The sequence below is a fragment of the Symphalangus syndactylus genome, chromosome 12, assembly GCF_028878055.3.
Source record: "Symphalangus syndactylus isolate Jambi chromosome 12, NHGRI_mSymSyn1-v2.1_pri, whole genome shotgun sequence".
NCBI lineage: Eukaryota > Metazoa > Chordata > Mammalia > Primates > Hylobatidae > Symphalangus > Symphalangus syndactylus.
Genome location: NC_072441.2, coordinates 50,779,428 through 50,800,895, shown reverse-complemented (window position 1 = coordinate 50,800,895; position 21,468 = coordinate 50,779,428). Strand labels below are relative to the sequence as shown.

General features: G+C 35.1%; 1 protein-coding gene across 3 annotated transcripts in view; it reads left to right on the top strand.

The window, feature by feature from the left end:
- DPYD (dihydropyrimidine dehydrogenase) overlaps positions 1 to 21,468 on the top strand; it is an 858,879-nt gene that overhangs the window by 691,571 nt on the left and 145,840 nt on the right. For all 3 annotated transcript variants that reach the window (XM_063624340.1, XM_063624342.1, XM_063624341.1), the window contains one exon: positions 10,338 to 10,480. In XM_063624340.1, coding sequence (XP_063480410.1) covers positions 10,338 to 10,480 — 143 coding nt within the window. The remainder of the gene's footprint in view (positions 1 to 10,337; positions 10,481 to 21,468) is intronic.

Sequence of the window (21,468 nt, the reverse complement as noted above, 5' to 3'; positions counted from 1 at the left end):
TTAATCTGGAAATAAAGAAAAGCCCTCATATTCAAACCTGGCAGTGAATTTTATGGTGATATTGCAGACTAATTGTCTTATTGTTATAATGCATTACTTAACCACACAGCCCTGCCTTTCTTACATGCACATACTATTTAATTCCTTGAGCCTGAATTTCCTTGTCTGTAAAATGGAGATAATGTATATTGACTTGTAACGATGTTGTGAGGGTATAAATAACTAGTGAATAATTTAGCAGAGCAACTGGTACTTAATAGGTTCTCAAGTTATTTCAGTCTAACCATAAAAATAATATTGCCACTGGCTTTGAATTCTAATTTTATTTTTTCATATGAAGTGGACAACAGCTTAAAAATTATAAAGTCTTCAAATAGTTTTACCACCCGCAACCAAGACACACTGTATAATCCCACATCAATGGATCTTAGTAGTATAAAGAACTGAATAGCAAGGAAGAAACTGAGTTAGAACTCTGGTCTATTTTAAATGATAAATACTAGCTGCGATGTAAAACCATTTGTGCATTTCCTCAATAACTCTACTTTGAAAGTGCACTCCATTTTTAAAGTAAAAGCACATTTAAGATTGATAGTAAGAAAAATTTACTACTTGTTCCTGCATCAAGGTTATAGAGCAAATAATACAATGAAGGTATTATACATATTCGTAGATATATATGAGTATAGTTTACACCAGCCTATCACATAAATCAACTTGTAAAACTCTCTTGTTTCCAATGAGAGTACATATGATATGGCATCTACCATGGAAACTAAACCAACTTGGAAATAGCAATAATGTCCTTAATTCAGTAATACTTTTTCTTTTAGCTGTATTTTTCCTCTGGGTAAACCTGTCTGCACACTGGATTTCTTTCTAAATCTGAATGTCCTCTCTGGCCATATTGAAGAATGTGCTTAGTGTACTGTTTCATTAAACTGCTGTGTTATCGGGTAATTGTTTAAACATAATGCCATAGCACTATCAAAAGGAAAGGTGAACTAATGGCATTTGCAAATGTCAGGGATTATCTTAACACTTTTATTATAGTTTATAAAAAGTAGGTTCAGGGCATTTCATGGCAATTATTTCTACAGAAATTGGTTATTTAAATAAATTGCTAATTATCTGAAGATGACAGTATTGAAAATGCTACTAATGAGTTGTTTAATAAGTGTAGCTTGTGGTGGCCACCTACAGGTTGAAAATAGAAAGAACATAAATGTAGACTAATTATGCCTAGTAAATGCTGTATATTTTTCTCTCTAGTGACAAATTTAAAGACATTTAGGTCTTCATGCCATCTTTTGAGTCTTGGACAGTATAGTGAGTTTCTAAGCTCCTCATAAATTTGGTTTTGGTTCTAAAACAAATTTCACTTTGCTTCTGTAATTGTCTTTGTCCTATTATTCTTGGACATAATTATCTTTAGTTATAGCTAGTATGATTCTATAGTTTATCATCTGAACTGGGATACTTTTAGACCAAAGGAAGATAGCTATTGTTACATCATGTAATTACAAATAAATACAGGTGTAATAAACTGGGACTCTCCTGGGCAAACTGGGCTATATGGTTACTCTAGTTATACAATTACTAACTACTCTACTTCTAATTTAATTTTTATCCAACAATTAATATAATGTCTATTTTTCTATAATCTTGATTTTTATGGTTTTATCATACCTGGATAATATATATTTATTAATTATAACAATTATTATTATTAACTCTTCTTTCTAAAGCTTAATTTATATCCAGACATTTAAAATCAGGAAGCAGCATAGCATTGTGGTTAAGAGCGTGGTGTTGGGAGTCAGGTAGGCCTGGACTCCAATACTGGACCCATACTTTCTAACAGTGATCTTGAGGATGTGGCATTTATCCCTACTGAATCTCAGTTTACACATCTATAAAAATAGAGACAGAAATACCTATTTCATAGTAATGTTACCAGCACAATGTATGCAAAAATAAATAGGAAAATATCTGTTAATTAGAAAGCATTCAAAAGAGGAGCATTTATATTTAACATATTTAATCTTAAAAGTTAACTCATACTTGCTTCTTATCTAAGTTACTCACTGGTATCTATTGGAAAACTATAGAGCATGTAAAATTGCTCTTAAACTACCAAGAAGAAGTTATAGTATCCCCCGATTTTGAATTGGAAGAGAAAAACTAATCCAGTATTTCCTGTAGTACAGAGAAGTCTTTCTGTTGCATCTTGCTGTCAAGTAGCCATCAAGATTCAAGGAACAGGGAAGTCCCATTGTAGCTGCTTTCACTGCTGAATTTACAATAAATTAATTATAAAAATAAGAATGACAAAATCAATCGTGTATGCTGAATTGTTCGTCCCAATTTTCTACATAGGATAAGCCCTTTTTTTCATGGTTATCCTTCAAATATTTGGAGACCATTTATAGGATTTCTTTCAATCACTATATACATATATATGATATGTGTGTGAGAAAGACAGATCAAGAGAGATCGTTTTATTCACTCTGTTGTGTTTGTAGATCTTTTATCTAAAATATTGGACACAGAACCAAACATGTTCTTTGTAATGTACAGAGCATAGAATCACTGTATGTATCACCCATATATAAAAATGTCACATCATATATTCGGATGATGCTTATTCTTGTAAGGTGAATTTTAGGAACATTATAAAAATAGATATTTTCACTACAGAAGTAAATTATAACACCGTTTTATCAAAAAGAATCCAACAATAAAAAGTATATATATATATAAGCTTGAAAGGTCTTCAACCCCTTTACTGCAGGACTCACCCCCTTTCCCAGAGATAATACCTGTGAACAGTATGAAATTCAACATTATATGCATTTACATGCATACATACTAAATGTAATCACATACTTTTCTTGACAACAATGGGACCATACTATATATATTGCTCTGCTACTTGTGATTAACTCTTAACATTATAAATTAGAGCTATTTGCATGTCAATTTTAAAGGTTTTCTAGAATATCATATATTGATGAACTATAATTTATTTAATAGAGTAACTACTCGTGATCCTTTAGATTGTTTTCCACTATTTTGCTACAGAAAATAATACTTCCAGGAACATTGTTGTATATTTGACTTTGTGTCTAAGCACTAATGGAACAGATTCTTCAAAAAAGACTTAGAAGAGATATATATATATATATATATATATATATATATATACACAGACACACACACACACACACGTTGCAAATTACACTTAAAAATCTAATAAAGATTTATTCACACAGATACACACATTTACTACCATAGACTCAAGCTATGAATATTCATAATTTTGAAACCAATGAAATAACATATGGGTTACAAAAGGATGCCCAAATGTTATATCTAGGAATGAATATTAACAATCCTTAAAAATTAAGTTTATCCTTATATGTGTTATAGCTGAATGTTTATTTTTCTGATCAATTTTCTTTGGCTTTGACACTAATATTAGCTTATATACAGTATAAGCTAGGCACTGTGCCAAGTCTTTCCCATGAGTTGTATCATCTAATACATCCCAACTCCCTAGAATATTATTAGTATTAATGTCCTTGTTTTTCAATTAGGGAAAACCAGTGTTTTAGGAAGTTGAGGAGCTTGCTCAAAGCTACAATTGTATAAAGCAAATGATTTGAGACTTACACCTAATTGGTTGGACTTCCTCTGTGTTCTCATAGCATCAGTCTGTACTGATACTAGTTTTCTTAGGCAAAAATAATCCAAAGATGGTCCCTTTTGTAATTGCTGCATTGTCACTTCTCAGTAATAACTGAAAATGGGAACTTTCATGTCGCAGAGACTTTATTTTTAATCGTATTAGATCCTTTTTAAACTACGTGACACTGGATAAGTTATTTATTCAGCTTGAGCTTCTCTTTCTTTATGTACAAAATAGAGAGGACAGCGCCTAGCTTCAGAGTTATAAGGGTTAAAGTATACAGTGTACATGAAGCCCCTGCCTCAGTGTCTACACGTGGAAATCACTCTATGAGTGAGTGATCCTACTCATTCCACTAACAGTAGCTGACACTTTCAGAAAGGAGAATGGCCCTCTTTGGTGAATATTATTAATTCTCTTGGTAAAAATAAATGCCTAACACATGCTAGGTACTGAGTTATTTAACATGAATCCACTAGGAACATATTGAATGCATTATGAAGCAGATAAACATAGCTATGAAGATATGAAGTCTTGGAGAAAACAAAAAATTCAACTAAAGTTAAAACATTTTCAGAAGAAAATTTTTAGCTTTTCTGAAAAAACTAAAATAACATCAAATAATCAACTTTATTTTTTCCATTTCTTCTCTTTAAATTACACATCTCTACATATAACCCTAGATCCTTTTAGTACTTCAGTTTCTGGTTGAATTATGCAAATATTCTCAGAGGACCCTAATCCATGTGTAAAGATGTTATTTTTAAATAGCTGTGTCTCATGTATTTATTAGTATATTAACTTCATTAACATTTTACACTTATTTTAGTAAAGCATAAATTTGTTGGTGCTTCATTTATATGTAGTTTATAAAAATCAATCTCTCACCTCCTAAATCCTTGAAATTCTTGATCTACTAATTTTTTTCTTCTGGATGATGTTAAACCTATTAACAATTAGACAGTCAAGGTTCAATTTCTAATGAATTTGTTATCCACTTAATTCATTATATTTTAATTAATGTAAGCAAATTAAAACTACATTTTCTTTTTGCATACACAGTGAGCACGAATGAGTATTATAACCCAATTTCTGTTTTATTGCCAGCTAGAGCTATTATCAGGGAGTTTATTGTGGACTTAGTTCTAACAATTAATTGTGTAACAGTCGCTGTCCTAGGAGTCAAATGATTAGGGGGAAAAATACAAACAGAATTAAACTCAATTATTCAAAATTCCAGTTATTTAGCATATGTTCCACACTCTCTTGCTCATTAAAAATTCCTTTTTTCTTCAAGGATTTAGTTATGCAAAGTACATCTCTGCCTCCTTTTCACCAATAAACTTGAGTTCAGATATTGTAATTAAAATCCATGGACATTTTGCTTATCAAAAAAAATTCTTAAATATATTGATGTCAGCCTTTTGAGGCTTTTTTTCCTTTGGAGTCAAAGTAATCTTCATCAACATTATGACACTGCTAAATGACAGCTGTTAGGAAAAGAGTAAAAGGAGGGGACATGTATGGTCCTCTTAAGGTTTCAGAGGATAAAGTTCTGTCATCATAGGCATCATGCTTTTGTCTCCAATTTAAAAATTGGTTTTAATTGCATCACTAAACACACAAGAACACAGAAGGCAATGTCAAAGTAAACTACATAAATGCTCCCTCTGAAATCAATCGTCCTTGAGGGCAGTACAAATTATAACAGCAAACACTTCTACAATTTTTATTATGTGCTAGCCTTTTATATATATTATGTAATTTATTCTTCAGAACAGCTCTATGAAGACGTTATTATAATTTTTATTATTTTATAGATGACAAAATTGAGATTCAGTGGGATTTAAAAGTTTTCACAAAGTCACACAGCTTATAAATGGAACTAAGATTTGAACCTCAGCAGTTGGCCCAGTTGTCTCTCTGACGTTGGTAACTAGTTCATCCTCAAATTGCCTTCTTGATAGAATTCATATTAATAGTATTTATAAAATGTATAATGTTCTAACAAATGTGAATTGTTTCTAATGGAATACTGGTAGAGAATGAATAACTGGATTCAAATTATTACCTTGAAATAACCTACTACAATGATAAGACCTGGTGTTTTGTGAGTCAAGCGTAGATATATAGTTAGGACACAAACTGATGAACCAGGAAAAAAAAGCCATAGGTGCTTAAAAATATTTTGTGGATAGACAGATTAATGGATAAATGAAGACTGAGTAAGGAACCTGATTGCCATGATACATTAATACACATATATCAGTATATAATATTATAGCCAATGATAGCGTTTCTGAAATTTATTTAAAATGATATCTGACAAACGAGAGTTCATTTTCTTAAGAAAAATACTTTTCATCAAAATCAGATTGATTAACTTAATTCAAAATCTCTGGCTTACTAAAATGGTTTTCTGAAACATGAACCAATTCAAAAATGTTCTGTGTAGTTTATCTAAGACAATCTGTGAATTCGACACACTGATTTGTATTTTAAATTGTGACTACATGGAGGGCCTAGAATGATTAGAGACCAAAAGTTACAGTTCAGTCTAGTCCACTAGGAGAGCCACATAATGCAAGCAAAGTTCTTGGTAGCAATGTTGCAACTCATAAGTCCAGTTCATTTTTTGTTTGTTTGTTCGAACCTGCAGCTTGTTTCAAAACGTAGGAACTCAGAATGGCTTGATTTTTATTGGAGGATTCCACACAGTTGAAGCAGAATGACTTGATGTAAGTGAATTCCCCATTAGGTTCATCTGGCCACCCCATGTAGATGAGGGCTTAATTTAAATTGCATGTTACCTGTTAGTTCATTTAAGTGTATAGGATTTCAATTTCTTGATTTAAACCTTGTTGTTTCCTTAAGGATAGAGCCCGCATACACATTCTTTGAACTTCTTACACTGGCTTCTTCCTCCCTAGTCTTTGGTCTAAAAATCATTAATCACTGTAGCAGTGACAAAATTTTAAAAGACCTTTATCTCGATAATTGTAATTCAGGAAGTCTTTATGATTTTAATTGGCATATGTACAATTTTGTATGGCATTGATATATGTATTTTCTTTAAACCAACAGTTCTATTTTTATCTTGAACCTATTATTACTTCATTTCTGTCATTCTAAAACTAAAAATAAATTCTATATAGCAATTTAGGAAAATCCTTTTATATACCTTCATTTTCCTTCTAGAAACCGTTCTTAGTGGATGAAGTCATTCTTAAAACCTATTCCCCATAAAAATGCTGAGAACAGGTAGATTATATTTCATATTAAATCAGTTGAGTTATAAAAAATCAAATTGGGTTTATAATGGAAATAAAAACTGAATTTACTGTAGTCCAGCAACAGAGAGATCATTTCTTCATTTTTTGGATCTCATTTCCTCCAAGAACATAGTTACTCTTAACTTGAAAAAATACTCTTGTTTTTTGAAAAGTTTTTCTGTTCATTAGGTACATTATAAAAGCCTTAGAAAGGAAGAAAAGCATAAATTAGAAAATGTCTTATTGACCTAATTGAACATCTTCAAATGCCAATAAGAATTTCCTGATTTTTTTAACACCTGTGTAATAATGTTGCCCTTTAAGTGTCACTGGTTAATTTTTCAAAGCTGTGTTGCCATTTTATGTCCATTAATATCAATAGAATATGTGGCCAAATCCCTGTATACCACTTTGAAATTTTACCCCTTACTGTTAATGATAGTCTTCTAACAGTGGAGGTAGAAATAAATTATTTATCTACTTAGCTCAAATTTACTCTCTTGGGTCAACTAAATAAGGGGGGAAAAAACCAATATTTCTTTATTACTTCAAAGTAGTGTGTATGTAAAGAAGCCATTGGGTTAGTATGTATTGACTATGCCAGTTATATTATGCAGAGATAGCTGTGTGTCTATCAAAAAGTTTGTTAGAGCTTTCTTTAAAAAATGCTTTCCTTTAACTTTTGTTATGTAGATTTCTTTCAGTATAACTAAAGATATGTGTATATATATATGTGTGTGTTTGTATTCTCACTATAAATTCTGTCCACCATTAGCCTTTTTATGGTTAAAACATAAAAACTGTGAGGAATCACTGATAAATAATATAGAAGTAGAATCTTAATGTCCATTTCTAATTTGCCCAACTTAATACTTTGTATTCAAAATGTCTATTATGAATTTTGAAGTATCAGCATTGAATATTCCTAAGGAATACTATAGTAATATGTAGAGGAAGATGTTTTAGGTGTGGGAGCCACAAGTAGACATTTCCACAAACATTTTTGTGTTGAGTACAAAAGCATTAGTCATGCAAACGTTCAATTTTATCTGAAACAGATATGAACAGGATAAAAAGAAAGCCACTGATTTTTTTTTTTTTTTTTTTTTTTTTTTTTTTTTTGAGACGGAGTCTGGCTCTTGTTGCACAGGCTGGAGGGCAATGGTGCGATCTCGGCTCACTGCAGCCTCCACCTCCCGGGTTCCAGCAATTTTCCTGCCTCAGCCTCCCCGGTAGCTGGGATTACAGGCGCCTGCCACCACATCCAGATAATTTTTGTATTTGTTTGTAGAGACGGGGTTTTACCATGTTGGCCTGGCTGGTCTCAAACTGTTGGCCAGGCTCGTCTCAAACTCCTGACCTCAGGTGATCCATCTGCCTCGGCCTCCCAAAGTGCTAGGATTACAGGCATGAGCCACCACTCCCAGCCTCTGTTTTAGACTTTATTTTTTAGAGCAGTTTAGGTTCACAGCAAAACTAAGAGGAAGATACAGAGATATTCAATATATCCACTGCTCCAACACATGCATGACCTCCCTTATTATCAACATTCCCCACTAGAGTGATACATTTGTTGTCATCGATGAACGTGCATTGACACCTATAGCCTAACCACCCGAAGTCTGAACTTTACAATAGGTTTCACACTTGGTGTTGTGCATTCTACGAGTGTAACAGATACATTCTCTAAGTGTGTTTTGTGTGTGTGTGTGTGTGTGTGTAAATATGTAACAACATGTATCCACCATTATAGTGTATGTAGTATTTTCAGTATCCTAAAAATCCTCTTTGCTCTGCCTATTTATCCCTGACGTTCACTCCTTCAACCACTGATATTTTCACGTCTCCACAGTTTTTCCTTTTCCAGAATGTCATATAGTTGGCATCATATGCTATCTAGCCTTTTCAGCTTGAAAGCCCTTGTTTTAACTTTTTGTTTCTTTTCTTAATTATTTTATTTAATTTTTAAATTTAATTTAATTTAATTTTAAGTTCTGGCCATTTTTTAAAGGAAGGCTGTGTGTGCTACCTCAGAGTAAGCACTCCAGTAAATACACATTGATATTGCTGGTGACTAGTGGTGGTGGAGGTGATGACAAAGAACTCGCCACATGAGGCTGAACCAGTTGTTTGTTTATGTTGTTTGTGGAGCCCTGGTTTAAGGCAATGTCAAATTCTTGCATAAATTGAACTGTCTTTAGTTCAGAAAATGCTTAAAGGACCCCTGACTTATAAAGGAACACCAGGAATATCTAATTATATTCCTTTATTATGAAAGCATTAATGTACTCTGGGATGTTTAACATTTGAGAATTCAAAGCAGCTTTAGTACAATATATTCATTATAAAAATAGCCCCAAAGTATTCTTTCTATCCATGCAATTTTTATTACTATTAGGGAATAATATACTGGTAATGTCTGGCTAATTAAATATTTAAAAACTAAATGCATGCACTCTAATTACTAGATTCTAGTAAATTCTCTTTAACTTGATTAAAACTTTCTAATATGTGAAAAATTGGATTAGACTCCCTATTATTTTTTCAAATTGTGGGAAGTACATATAAAAAGCAACATGGAATCTGTAAGTTCATCAGCACCTTGCCTTTTTTTACAGTCTATGTTCACAGCATCTGCTTTGTACTCTAAAGAAACATAACATAGCTGTATGTCTATTGATGTGCTATATGTGATTGTTTTTCTTTTCAAAATCTGCTGTTCCTTGTTTTTTGTTTGTTTGTTTGTTTTTGAGACAGAGTCTCACTCTGTCACCAGGCTGGAGTGCAAGGGTGTGATCTCGGCTCACTGCAACCTCCGCCTCCTGGATTCAAGCAGTTCTCCTACTTCAGCCTCCCAAGTAGCTGGGATTACAGGCGCCTGCCACCACGCCTAGCTAATGTTTATTTTTGTATTTTTAGTAGCGGTGGGATTTCACCATGTTGGCCAGGCTGGTCTCAAACTCCTGACCTCAGGTGATCCATCCACCTCGGCCTCCCAAAGTGCTAGGATTACAGGTGTGAGCCACTGATGCTCAAATATTCTATGCAATCTTTTACATATTACTGTATATCAAGTTGTAATATGCATGTAATATGTGTGCATAGAGAATTCTGTGTTTGCTGTACCTACTTGTATAACATGTCTAAATTCAATATTAGTATCAAAGTCCTTAAAATAAATAAACATCCATTAACAAATTAACATGCTTTAAAACAACATTTATACACTACATATGTATACATCTTAAACAGAGATAAAGTAATTTGAAATTTGTCCAGTGACACTGTCATCACATGATAGTAATAGAAGTAATATAAGACAGTATACTCAAGTGGTCAGTGTGCTAACCATTGATTATTCTGATTTTGTGTAGGGACAGCAATCAGACCTATTGCTTTAAGAGCTGTGACCTCCATTGCTCGTGCTCTGCCTGGATTTCCCATTTTGGCTACTGGTGGAATTGACTCTGCTGAAAGTGGTCTTCAGTTTCTCCACAGCGGTGCTTCGGTCCTCCAGGTAGTCATTGTGTTTGTCTGTCCGTTTTAAAAATCTCCATCTCACAAATACAATGTAAGTTATGTGACAAAAAAAAATAGATTCTTTTTTGGGCCTCTTGAAAAGGAGGCCATTTGGGATCAAAATGGCAGCATGTATTAAGTTCCTCTGACAAGTTATGAAGAGACCTGAGGTATATTTCCTGTCCTGTTGAGGGCTTATGAACCCACTCTCTTTTCTTTTTTATTTATTTATTTATTTTTTTTGAGAAGGAGTCTCGCTCTTTCACCCAGGCTGGAGTGCAGTGGCGCGATCTCGGCTCACTGCAGGCTCCGTCCCCCGGGGTTCACGCCATTCTCCTGCCTCAGCCTTCCGCATAGCTGGGACTACAGGCGCCCGCCACCTCGCCCGGCTAATTTTTTTGTATTTTTAGTAGAGACGGGGTTTCACCGTGTTAGCCAGGATGGTCTCGATCTCCTGACCTCGTGATCCGCCCGCCTCGGCCTCCCAAAGTGCTGGGATTACAGGCGTGAGCCACCGTGCCCAGCTCTGACTCTCTTTTCTTAATACATTTATTCACCCACGTGATCCTGAAATAAATTAGATCAGGTACCAAAATGCGTACTGTCCTCCTGGAAAAACAATACCTGAGGAAATGTGGGTAAAAGTAAAATCTCAATTGAAAAACAAAATGAAATCAAGGGTATGAAAATCTATGTCATTACCAAATTTGATCCTGAGATTCCTGGCAGCCAAAGAAGGAAATTGTTGGCTTTATAACTTTTAAAGTATTAAAATAAATTGATTGTTCAGCTTCTTGTGGTACAAAGCTGAGGGAACTTCTTTCTTCCCTTGTCCTCTTAAAGGGATGCTGTGAGATGTAGTGAATTGTACTCTTAATAATACCGCTAAAATAATAAAAATTAGGACTTTAAAAATTATTCATATACTTTTTAAAAATAATGTTGCTCAACATGGGCTTAGTACTGTCAGCACATTTTAGCATAAGAATTTCTCATTCAGGTTTTGTAGTCTGAATTGGCCTAGGGACCAAGCTTTTTATATGACTAGACTGTGAACTCTCTGGTAATACTCCATTAATAATGACTTCTCACTACTTAGCATTGATGGTAACTGGAAAGCAGAAAGTTTAGCATCACATATTCTCTGGCAAAAGGGTTGAGTGTAAATAGTTCATGTTGCTAATTTGACAATCAGAATTAACATTGTTCTATAAAATACCTACACTCTACGGTGGAAATACTATGTATTAGAAAGCTAATGGAGGCAGACTTCTGCTTCCAAGAAGGTGGAATAGATTTACTTTTCTCTATGCCTCCCACTATATACAACTAAAAACCCTTATATATAAAACTGATGATATAAGAAGACTGAAAGGTGAAGAGAAGGCAGATTGGCTAGGGATCTCAAGACCCGAGAAACAACACAGTGGTGAGTTTCCTGGGATTTTTTTCCTCACATATCTCATCTCACACTTGGAGCCAAAGAAGCTCAACAACCCAGAAACAACAATAGGCACAGACGAAAAGCCTGCTGTCTCTAGCCAAAGAACCAGGAAAGGGGCAGCCTAGCAAGAGAGAGAACTTTTAGACATAACTTCCCTGCTCCACCCAACACCACAGATAAATATTCCATCCCTACATCCATCCATGCAAGCAAAGGACAAGTAGGGATCTTAGACGTCCACCCTCATCAAGCAGTCTCACATCCCCACTGGGCAAAAATGAGCCCTCACCCCCATCCCATATCAGAAGCCTGGACTTCTGCCCTCACCTGAGAGTAATGAGGTGTCCCTCCTCCCCGCTTCTACAGTAGTAGTAGAGGAGGTCTAGTGCAAAGTCAGGACCTTCATCATCACTGTGTGGTCATAAGGCCACTCTCCTTTCCTCCTTCTTACGGTGTCAGTGAAGGCCAAGTAGGGAGCAGCAACAAGGCGTGCCTGCACCTCTTAGCCAGGGGTGTGTCAGTGCAGGCTCACTGGAGAGCCAGAATTCTCACCTCTTCCCAGCAGTAACCAGGAGCCATGCCCCTTGGGTGTCCAAGAAAGCCAAGTAAGGTACCTGGGCTTCTATCTGGCATTAAGGAGGTGGCATTCTCCACTTCCCCTGCCAGACTGACACCAAGGAAAGCTAGCAGAAACAAAGTTTAAATAAAATCAAGAGTCTCTTAATATTATACCAAAATTGTCAAGATTTCAATTAAAAATTTCTCATGATACCAAGACCCAGGAAAACCTCAGGCTGGATCATAAAAAAGAATTGATAGATGCCCACATTAACATGACAGAGATACTATAATTATCTGGCAGATATTTTAAGCCTCCATTATAAAACTGCACTAACAAGCAACTACAAGCATGATTGAAACAAATGAAACAACAGAAAGTCTGATCAAAGAAATAGAAGATATAAAGATGAAAATTTTGGACTTAAAAATGCAGTCACTTAAATACAAAACTCAACTGATGTGCTCAATAGTAAAATGAGAGAAAAGAAGAAATCAGTGAACTAGAAGATAGAGCAATAGAAACTGGCCAATATAAAAAACAGAGAGAAAAAAAAAGACTGAAGAAAAGAATGAAAACAGCCCTCAGGGAACTATGGGACTATAACAAAAGATGTAACACTAATGTCCTCAGAGTCCCAGAGGAGAGGTGAAAAAGGCAGGAATGGAAAAAAATAATGGCTGAAAATATTCCAATTTTTGCAAAAGACATAAACCTGTAGATTCAAGAGGTCAAGGTAAACTTCCAAAGAGGGCAGCTTCAAAGAAATCCATACCAAAATCCATCATATTCAAATTTCTGAAAACTGAAGAAAAAGATAAAACCTCGATAACAGCAAGAGAAAGATGACACCTTACTTATTGGTGACAAACAATTCTAATAACAGTGGATTTCTCATCACAAGCCATGGAGTCTGGAAGTGGGACATTTTTCAAACGCTAAAACAAGAACTGTCAGCTCAAAATCCTGTGTCCTTCAGAAATGAGCCAGAAATCAAGACATTCTCAGCTAAAGAAAAACTAAGAGAATGTATTGCCGGGAATCCTTAACTAAAAGAATGGCTAAAGGAAGCTTTTTCAGAAGAAAGGAAATGATAAAAGAAGGCACCTTAGGATATCAAGAAGGAAGGGAGAATATGGAGCAGTGTCTTCAAAAAGAATCTGGAAGATAACAGTATCCAGGCTTGAGTATCACCTGAATTTATTTTCATCAACATGTAGAAATACCTGGGCTGAAGGATACAATGGAGTTATGCGTGGGTTTCAGAAGAGACTCTTGCTCATGGTCACATGTGACCGTGGGCAAGTCACACATGGAAGTAAAGACTATTGACTGTCTACTATGTGCTGGTAGTAATTGCTGCTACATACAGTATTTCCACAACCTATCTGAGAGTGAAATTTTTAAATATTTTTTTTTTATTGACATCAACTAAGGCTTGGAGGATGAAAGTGGTTGATATGGCTTGGCTCTGTGTGAGATTACAATTCAAATCTCACCTTGAATTGTAATAATCCCCACATGTTGTGGGAGGGACCTGGTGGGAGGTAGTTGAATCATGGGGGCAGGTCTTTCCTGTGCTTTCCTGACAGTGAATAAGTCTCACTAGATCTGGTGGTTTTATAAAGGGGAGTTCCCCTGCACATGCTCTCTTGCCTGCTGCCATGTAAGACGAGACTTTGCTCACCATTTGCCTTCCACATGATTGTGAGGCTTCCCCAGCCATGTGGAACTGTGAGTCAATTAGACCTCTTTCCTTTATAAATTACCCAGTCTCAGGTATGTCTTTATTAGCAGTCACATGACTAGCAATGGAGCCAGAATTCCCATCTAGAGTTTCACAGCCACAAAGCAAATACTCTTCCAACTAGACATATTGCCTGTCTTCCATCACAGGACCTGTAAGACGGGAATATTAGTAACACGCAAGTCTTCCGTGCCCACTCAACGCTTACATGTTCAGGCTAAAGCTTACCTCTGAGAGTCAAGATTCTATGAAGAGAAGAAAAGTGAAATCATAGAAAACTAAACGAGAGTTATGTGTCCTGCGTGTAGATGTGTGCTCAGGGTGCAGATCCTAGTATGTCAATATACATAGGGTACTATGTGTCCTCATAGAAATGAATGGTGAAATAATTATTCAAATGTCAGTTTCTACTTAGGCTCCTCTTAGATGGAAAATCAGAAACTCACTGACTATGCCCATAAAGCCCATTATATTCTGGACATGAAAGGACCCTGGAACTGGAATTGCAAGAACCAGTGGGACAGTTCTGGGGCAAGACCTTTACCATCTCTCTTTTGTGGGCCATGTGATTTCTTCTTCAGAAGAAACTAAATTTCTGTCCACTCTTGTTCTCTATATGGCTTACTCCTGCCTCCTCTGAACTTCTATCACATGGCTGTCATGACCCTTAGACCCACTCCACCTTGTAGCCTTTTAGCTCTCATTTCTCTATGAAGTGTCTCACTAGCTTACTGTCTATTGGCTTGGATTTCTTCTTTTTAACTTTTAAGTACAGGATACATGTGTAGGTTTGCTACATAGGTAAACTTGTTTCATGTGGTTTGTTATAGAGATTATTTTATCACCCAAGTATTAAGCCTAGTACTCATTATTTTTCTTGATCCTCTCCCTCCTCCCATCCTTCACCCTCTGATAGGCCCCTGTGTGTCATTCCCCTCTATGTGTTCCTGGGTTCTCATAATTTAGCTTCCACTTCTAAGTGAGAACATGCAGTATTTGGTTGTCCGTTCCTGTATTACCTTGCTAAGGATAATGGCCTCCAGCTCCCTTCATGTCCCTGCAAATGACATGATCTCATTATTTTTTATGGCTGAATAGTATTCCATGGTGTACATGTACCACATTTTCTTTATCCAGTCTATCATTGATGGGTATTTAGGTTGATTCCATGTCTTTGCTGTTGTGAATAGTGCTGCAATGAACATACATATGCATGTGTCTTTATAATGGGATGATTTATATTCCTTTGGGTGAAGCTCAGACTGCTAAGAGAGGAAATCTGTTTGCCTAAATTTATCTTTTTATGCCAGGCCCCATCATAAGCCATTGGTTACCCCATGTATTGACTGCTTGGTGTGTAGCAAAAACGTAGTAAATTTTGGTTGAATGAATTTGTTAAATGAATGTGCTTGGTTATGGGTTTTTTGTTTTGTTTTGTTTTTACCAGAATTGTGAAGAGGGGACAAAAGGATTCACATGGTATAAAAAAATCATTACCTCTTTAGCTCTAGCTGGGAATAGCCCAGAGACTTTCCGGCTATTAAAATATTGGTTCCCAAATGATTTTGTTAAAAATGTAAAGTTTCACACATAGGTTTTTACTTCAGAAATGAAGAGGAAATCAAGACAATTTCAGCTAAAAAATACCTAAGAGAATTTATTGCCCAGAGAACTGGCAATCTAATCTGTAGAAATTTAAAGATTATTTATCAGCTCTGCCATTAGCTTGAGTCAGATTTTTAACTCAGCTGGAACATGTTTTTTAACCAATATTAGCTGAAGTATGAACTAAAATCAGTATTAAGATATATATATATATATATATACTTAAGATGATCATAAAGTGGGAAATATTTGAATTTATAATTTTAGTTTGGTAGTTCAGTGGAGGGTAGAGAATATATATTTCCATCTTTCTTCCGTTCTGACTGAATTTCACTTCATTCCACTCCCTAATCTTGGGTTAACCTAACCTTTCATTCAGTATACTTTTAAGCTGTTGAATATTATTAGAGAAATTAATGTAACTCTGCAATTGGGCTTACTCCAAATACATAGTGTTTAATGTCTGCTGGGGTTTGGGTAATAGTCAGTATTTCTTTTTATTCTTCTATTTTTTTTTTTACTTCCCATCAAATTCGGTTTTTTTTTTCTTTTTTTTTTTTTTTTGAGAAGGAGTCTCGCACTGTTGCCCAGGCTGGAGTGCAGTGACGCAATCTCAGCTCACAGCAAGCTCCACCTCCTGGGTTCACACCATTCTCCTGCCTCAGCCTCCCAAGTAGCTGAGACCACAGGCGCCTGCCACCATGCCCGGCTAATTTTTTTTGTGTGTGTATTTTTAATAGAGATAGGGTTTCACCATGTTAGCCAGGATGGTCTCGATCTCCTGACCTCGTGATCTGCCCGCCTCAGCCTTCCAAAGTGCTGGGATTACAGGCGTGAGCCACCGCGCCCAGCCTCAAATTCTTTCAGTTGGTTCGAATCTTTTTCATACAGCTCAGAGCCCTGAGCCTCTCCATCATCATCCTCCCATTTCTCTCATATCATCCTTTCATTGGCTCTCGTTGCCCAACCCAATTCTGTTCTCTCGTTTTACAATATTTATTAAATCTACCTTTCTAATGGTTTCTATTCACAAGTGAAATGTGTACCAACAAAATGAATTCTTTATAGCAGGTATGACCAGACAAATGAAATTCATTTAAATATCTAGGTTATGGTGCTGATACACTGGAGTATAGAAATAGAAGTCCTATAATGGGTATAGAAATAGTAATATAAATAAATATTTTGCTTCTGATTTTTCTCATACACTATTCATCATGTATATAGACTATGTAGATAAGTGAGTGCCCTACTAAAATTAAGATTTACACTCAGTAATTTCAAAATCTTATGTAATTAAGTGAGTTCACTGCTAAAATAAAGATTTACACTCAAATTAGTAATTTCGAAATCTGTTCCAAATGAATCTATGTTTGTAAATTAAGCCATATGACTGACATTAAGAAGAGTAATGACATTTCAAGAATGGAAAGCTAGCCGGGCGCGGTGGCTCACGCTTGTAATCCCAGCACTTTGGGAGGCCGAGGCGGGCGGATCACGAGGTCAGGAGATCGAGACCACGGTGAAACCCCGTCTCTACCAAAAATACAAAAAATTAGCCGGGCGTGGTGGCGGGCGCCTGTAGTCCCAGCTACTCGGAGAGGCTGAGGCAGGAGAATGGCGTGAACCCGGGAGGCGGAGCTTGCAGTGAGCCGAGATCGCGCCACTGCACTCCAGCCTGGGTGACAGAGCAAGACTCCGTCTCAAAAAAAAAAAAAAAAAAAAAAAAAAAAGAATGGAAAGCTAATTTTTTTCATAAGTTGTATAAGTGTGATAGCGCATACCTTCTTTCTTGCTTTATATGCATCACTGAGAATAATTCATTCATTCATTTTTTAATAAATATGTATTGAGACCCTACTATATATTTTAGCATTGTTGTAGAAATTTGGAATATTTCTGTGAATTAAAAAAAAACAGCTGAAGTCTGTTACCTTATTGGGCTTACATTCTTGTGAGTGGAGACAGAAAAATATACAATAAATGTTAAATGTAAGTCTATTATATTTAACATAAGATAAGTGCTGTGGGAAAAAAATAGACTTCATTGTAAAGATAATATTTTTATTAAAAATTGTTGGTTGTAAATCCTACAAAATTTTTTTTGAAGAAAAAACCTAGGTTACAGCATCGTTTGCTTAAATTTTTGCCAATTGAGGAATTAAACGTAAGTTCACAAAATATTGTATATCACCTCACAGTTTATTTTTAATTTTATTTATTTATTTTCATATGTATAATCAAACTGAACCTTATTATCACTTGATATACCAAAATACATTTTGCATGTCAACATACTTTGGTATATAGTGCTACCTTCAGTGGTCACATATTATCCCATATTATAAATGCACTGAAATTTATTTATAAAAGCCATTATATGAGTTCTTCTTCACTACTAGTTTAAGCAGTGCCGAGAAAACCAAATTGCATTTATCTCTAATTATTTCATAATATATTTTAGTATAATGTAATTGATCAGTAAAGGGCATATACTTTTTTTAAACTTCTTAAAATTTTTGTGGGTACATAGTAGGTGTACATATTTATAGGTTACATGAGGTATTTTAATATAAGCATGCAATGCATGGTAATCACATCAGCTAAATTGGGTCCACCTCACAGTTGTTAAACTGAAATGTCTCTTAGGGTTTCAGATGACATTTTATTGGGCAATTATTGCTTTTCTTTCTTTCTTTCTTTCTTTCTTTCTTTCTTTCTTTCTTTCTTTCTTTCATTCTTTTTTTTTTGAGATGGAATCTTACTCTGTTGCCAGGCTGGAGTGCAGTGGCAGTGGCACGATCTCGGCTCACTGCAATCTCCACCTCCCAGATTCAAGCCATTCCCCTGCCTCAGCCTCCCGAGTAGAGCTGGGATTACAAGCGCATGCCACCACACCCAGCTAATTTTTGTATTTTTTGTAGAGACGGGGTTTCAACATGTTGGCCAGGATGGTCTCGATCTTCTGACCTTGTGATCCACCCACTCAGCCTCCCAAAAGGCTGGGATTACAGGAGTGAGCCACCATGCCCAGCCCAATTATTGCTTTTCATAGCAAAATTTGCTTCAAACTTTTTGAGCGAATTTTCTTGGAATGTATCATTTCTCCGTGGCACTGTTTGTTTCTATGATCTTATTCTATAACATGCTTTGACAAGGTGTCAACATTTCAATGGTAAATCATCCAATCCTCTAACCTTAAAAAATGCTTCAGTGATTTTTTTTTTATGAAAAATGCCAGTGGAATGTTTGTAGGGATTCTATTGAATATTTAGATTGCTTTGGATAGTATGGATATTTTAACACTATGGATTCTTCCAGTCCTTGAACATAGAATATCTTATCACTTACTTGTGCTTTCTTCAATTTCTTTAATTCATGTTTTGTAGTTTTCAGTGTACAGGTCTTTCACCTCCTTGGTTAAATTTATCACTAAGTGTTTATTTTTATGCTACTATAAGTGATATTAATTCTTCGATTTCTTTTTTGGATATTTTTTGTTAATTTATAGAAACATCACTAATTTTTGCATGTGAATTTTGTATCCTGCAGCTTTATTGAATACATTTATTCTAACTGTTCTCTTTTTTGGTGGAGGCTTTAGAGTTCCCTACTTATGGTATCTACAGAGTCTATTTTTCTTTCTGATTTGGGTGCTTTTATTTCTTTTTCTTCCTGATTAATCTGGCTAGGACTTCCAGTACTATGTGGAGTAAAAATGAGGAGAGTGGGCATCCTTGTCTTGTTCTTGATATTAGAAGAAAAGCTTTCAACTTTTCACTATTGACTATGATGTTAGCTGAATGCTTGTGATATATGGCCTTTACTGTACTGAAGCACATTCCCTGTATATCTAATTTTTTGAGAGTTTTTATTAAGAAAAATGTTCAATTTTGTCAGATGCTTTTTCTGCATCTATCAAGATTATCATATGGTTTTTGTGATTCATTCTGTTAATGTGGTGTTGTATTTGTTGGTTTGCATAGGTTTAATCATTCTCACATCTCTAAGATGACTGCTGTTTGATCATGGTGAATGATTCTTTTAATGTGCTGTTGAATTCGGTTTGTTATTACTTTGGTGAAGATTTTTGCACCCATGTTTATCAGAGATACGGCCTTTACTTTTTTTCCTATAGTACCCTTTTCTGGGTTTGGCTTCAGCGTAATACTGGGCTCAGCTGAAACTCAAACTCAAAATGAATTAAAGATTTAAACATAAGACTTGAAATCATAAAACTCCTGGAAGAAAATACAGGGGAAAAGCTCCTAGACATTGGCCTTGGCTATGATGGTTTGAATAGGACATCAAAGGACATGCAACAAAAGAAAAATAAGCAAGTAGGACTACATCAAACTGAAAACTTCTATACAAAAAAGGAAGCCATCAACAAGATGAAAAGACTTCCTGTGGATTTGGAAAAATATTTTCAAACCGTATGTCTTTTAAGGGGTTAATATTTAAAATATATAAGGAGTTCTCACAATTCAAAAGCAAAAAAAAAAAAAAAAAAAAAAAAAAAAAAAAAAAAAAAAAAAAACAAATAACCTGATTTCAAAATGCTTTACTCAGGATCTTTGAAGAAAAAAAATGTGAAATCAGAAAAATGAATGAGAGTTATTTGTCCTGAGTGTAGACGTTAATATCCTTTGAGTAAAGAACCTGAGTAAATATCTTTGAGTAAGGAACCTGAGTAAATAATGGACCAAAGGAGACATAAATGGCACAGATATTTGAATAGATGCTTAACATCACTGATCTTCAGGAAAATGCAAATCAAAACTACAATGAGATATTATCTTACACCTGTTAGAATAACTATTATCAAACAAGATAAAAATAGCAAGTGTTGATGAGGGTGCAAAGAAAGGGCAACTTTTGTTCATTGTTGGGGGAAATGTAAATTGGTGCAGCCATTATGGAAAACAATATGGAGGTTCCTCAAAAAATTAAAAACAGAACTACGATGTGACCTAGCAATCCGTCTTCTGGGTAAATCCCCAAAGGAAATGAAATCAGCATTACAGATGATAGATAGATAGATAGATAGATAGATAGATAGATAGATAGATAGATTGATAGATGATAGATAGATGATAGATGATAGATAGATAGATAGATAGATAGATAGATAGATAGATGATAGATAGATAGATGATAGATAGATCTGTACTCCCATATTCTGTGCAGTATTATTCACAATAGCCAAGATATGGAAGCAACCTTAAGTGTCTATCAATAGATGAATGGATAAAGAAATTGCAGTATATATACACAATGGAGTTTTGTTCAGCTGTAAAAAAGATCCTGCCATTTGTGTCAAAATAAATGAACCTAGAGAATACTATGCCAAATGAAATAAGTCAAACCCAGAAAGGAAAATGTTGTATGATCTCTCTTATATGTGGAATCTAAAAAAAAAAAAAAAGTTGACTACTTAGAGAGTAGAACTGTAGTTATCATATGTCTGTGCATGAAGTAGGAAGGTTACAGAGAGGCAGTTCAAAGACACAAAGTTGCAGTCATGTCAGATGAGTAAGTCTGGAGATCTAAAGCACAGCATGAGGAATCTAGTTAATAATATTGTATTGTATACTGGATATTTGCTAAGAGAGTGGATTTTAGACACTC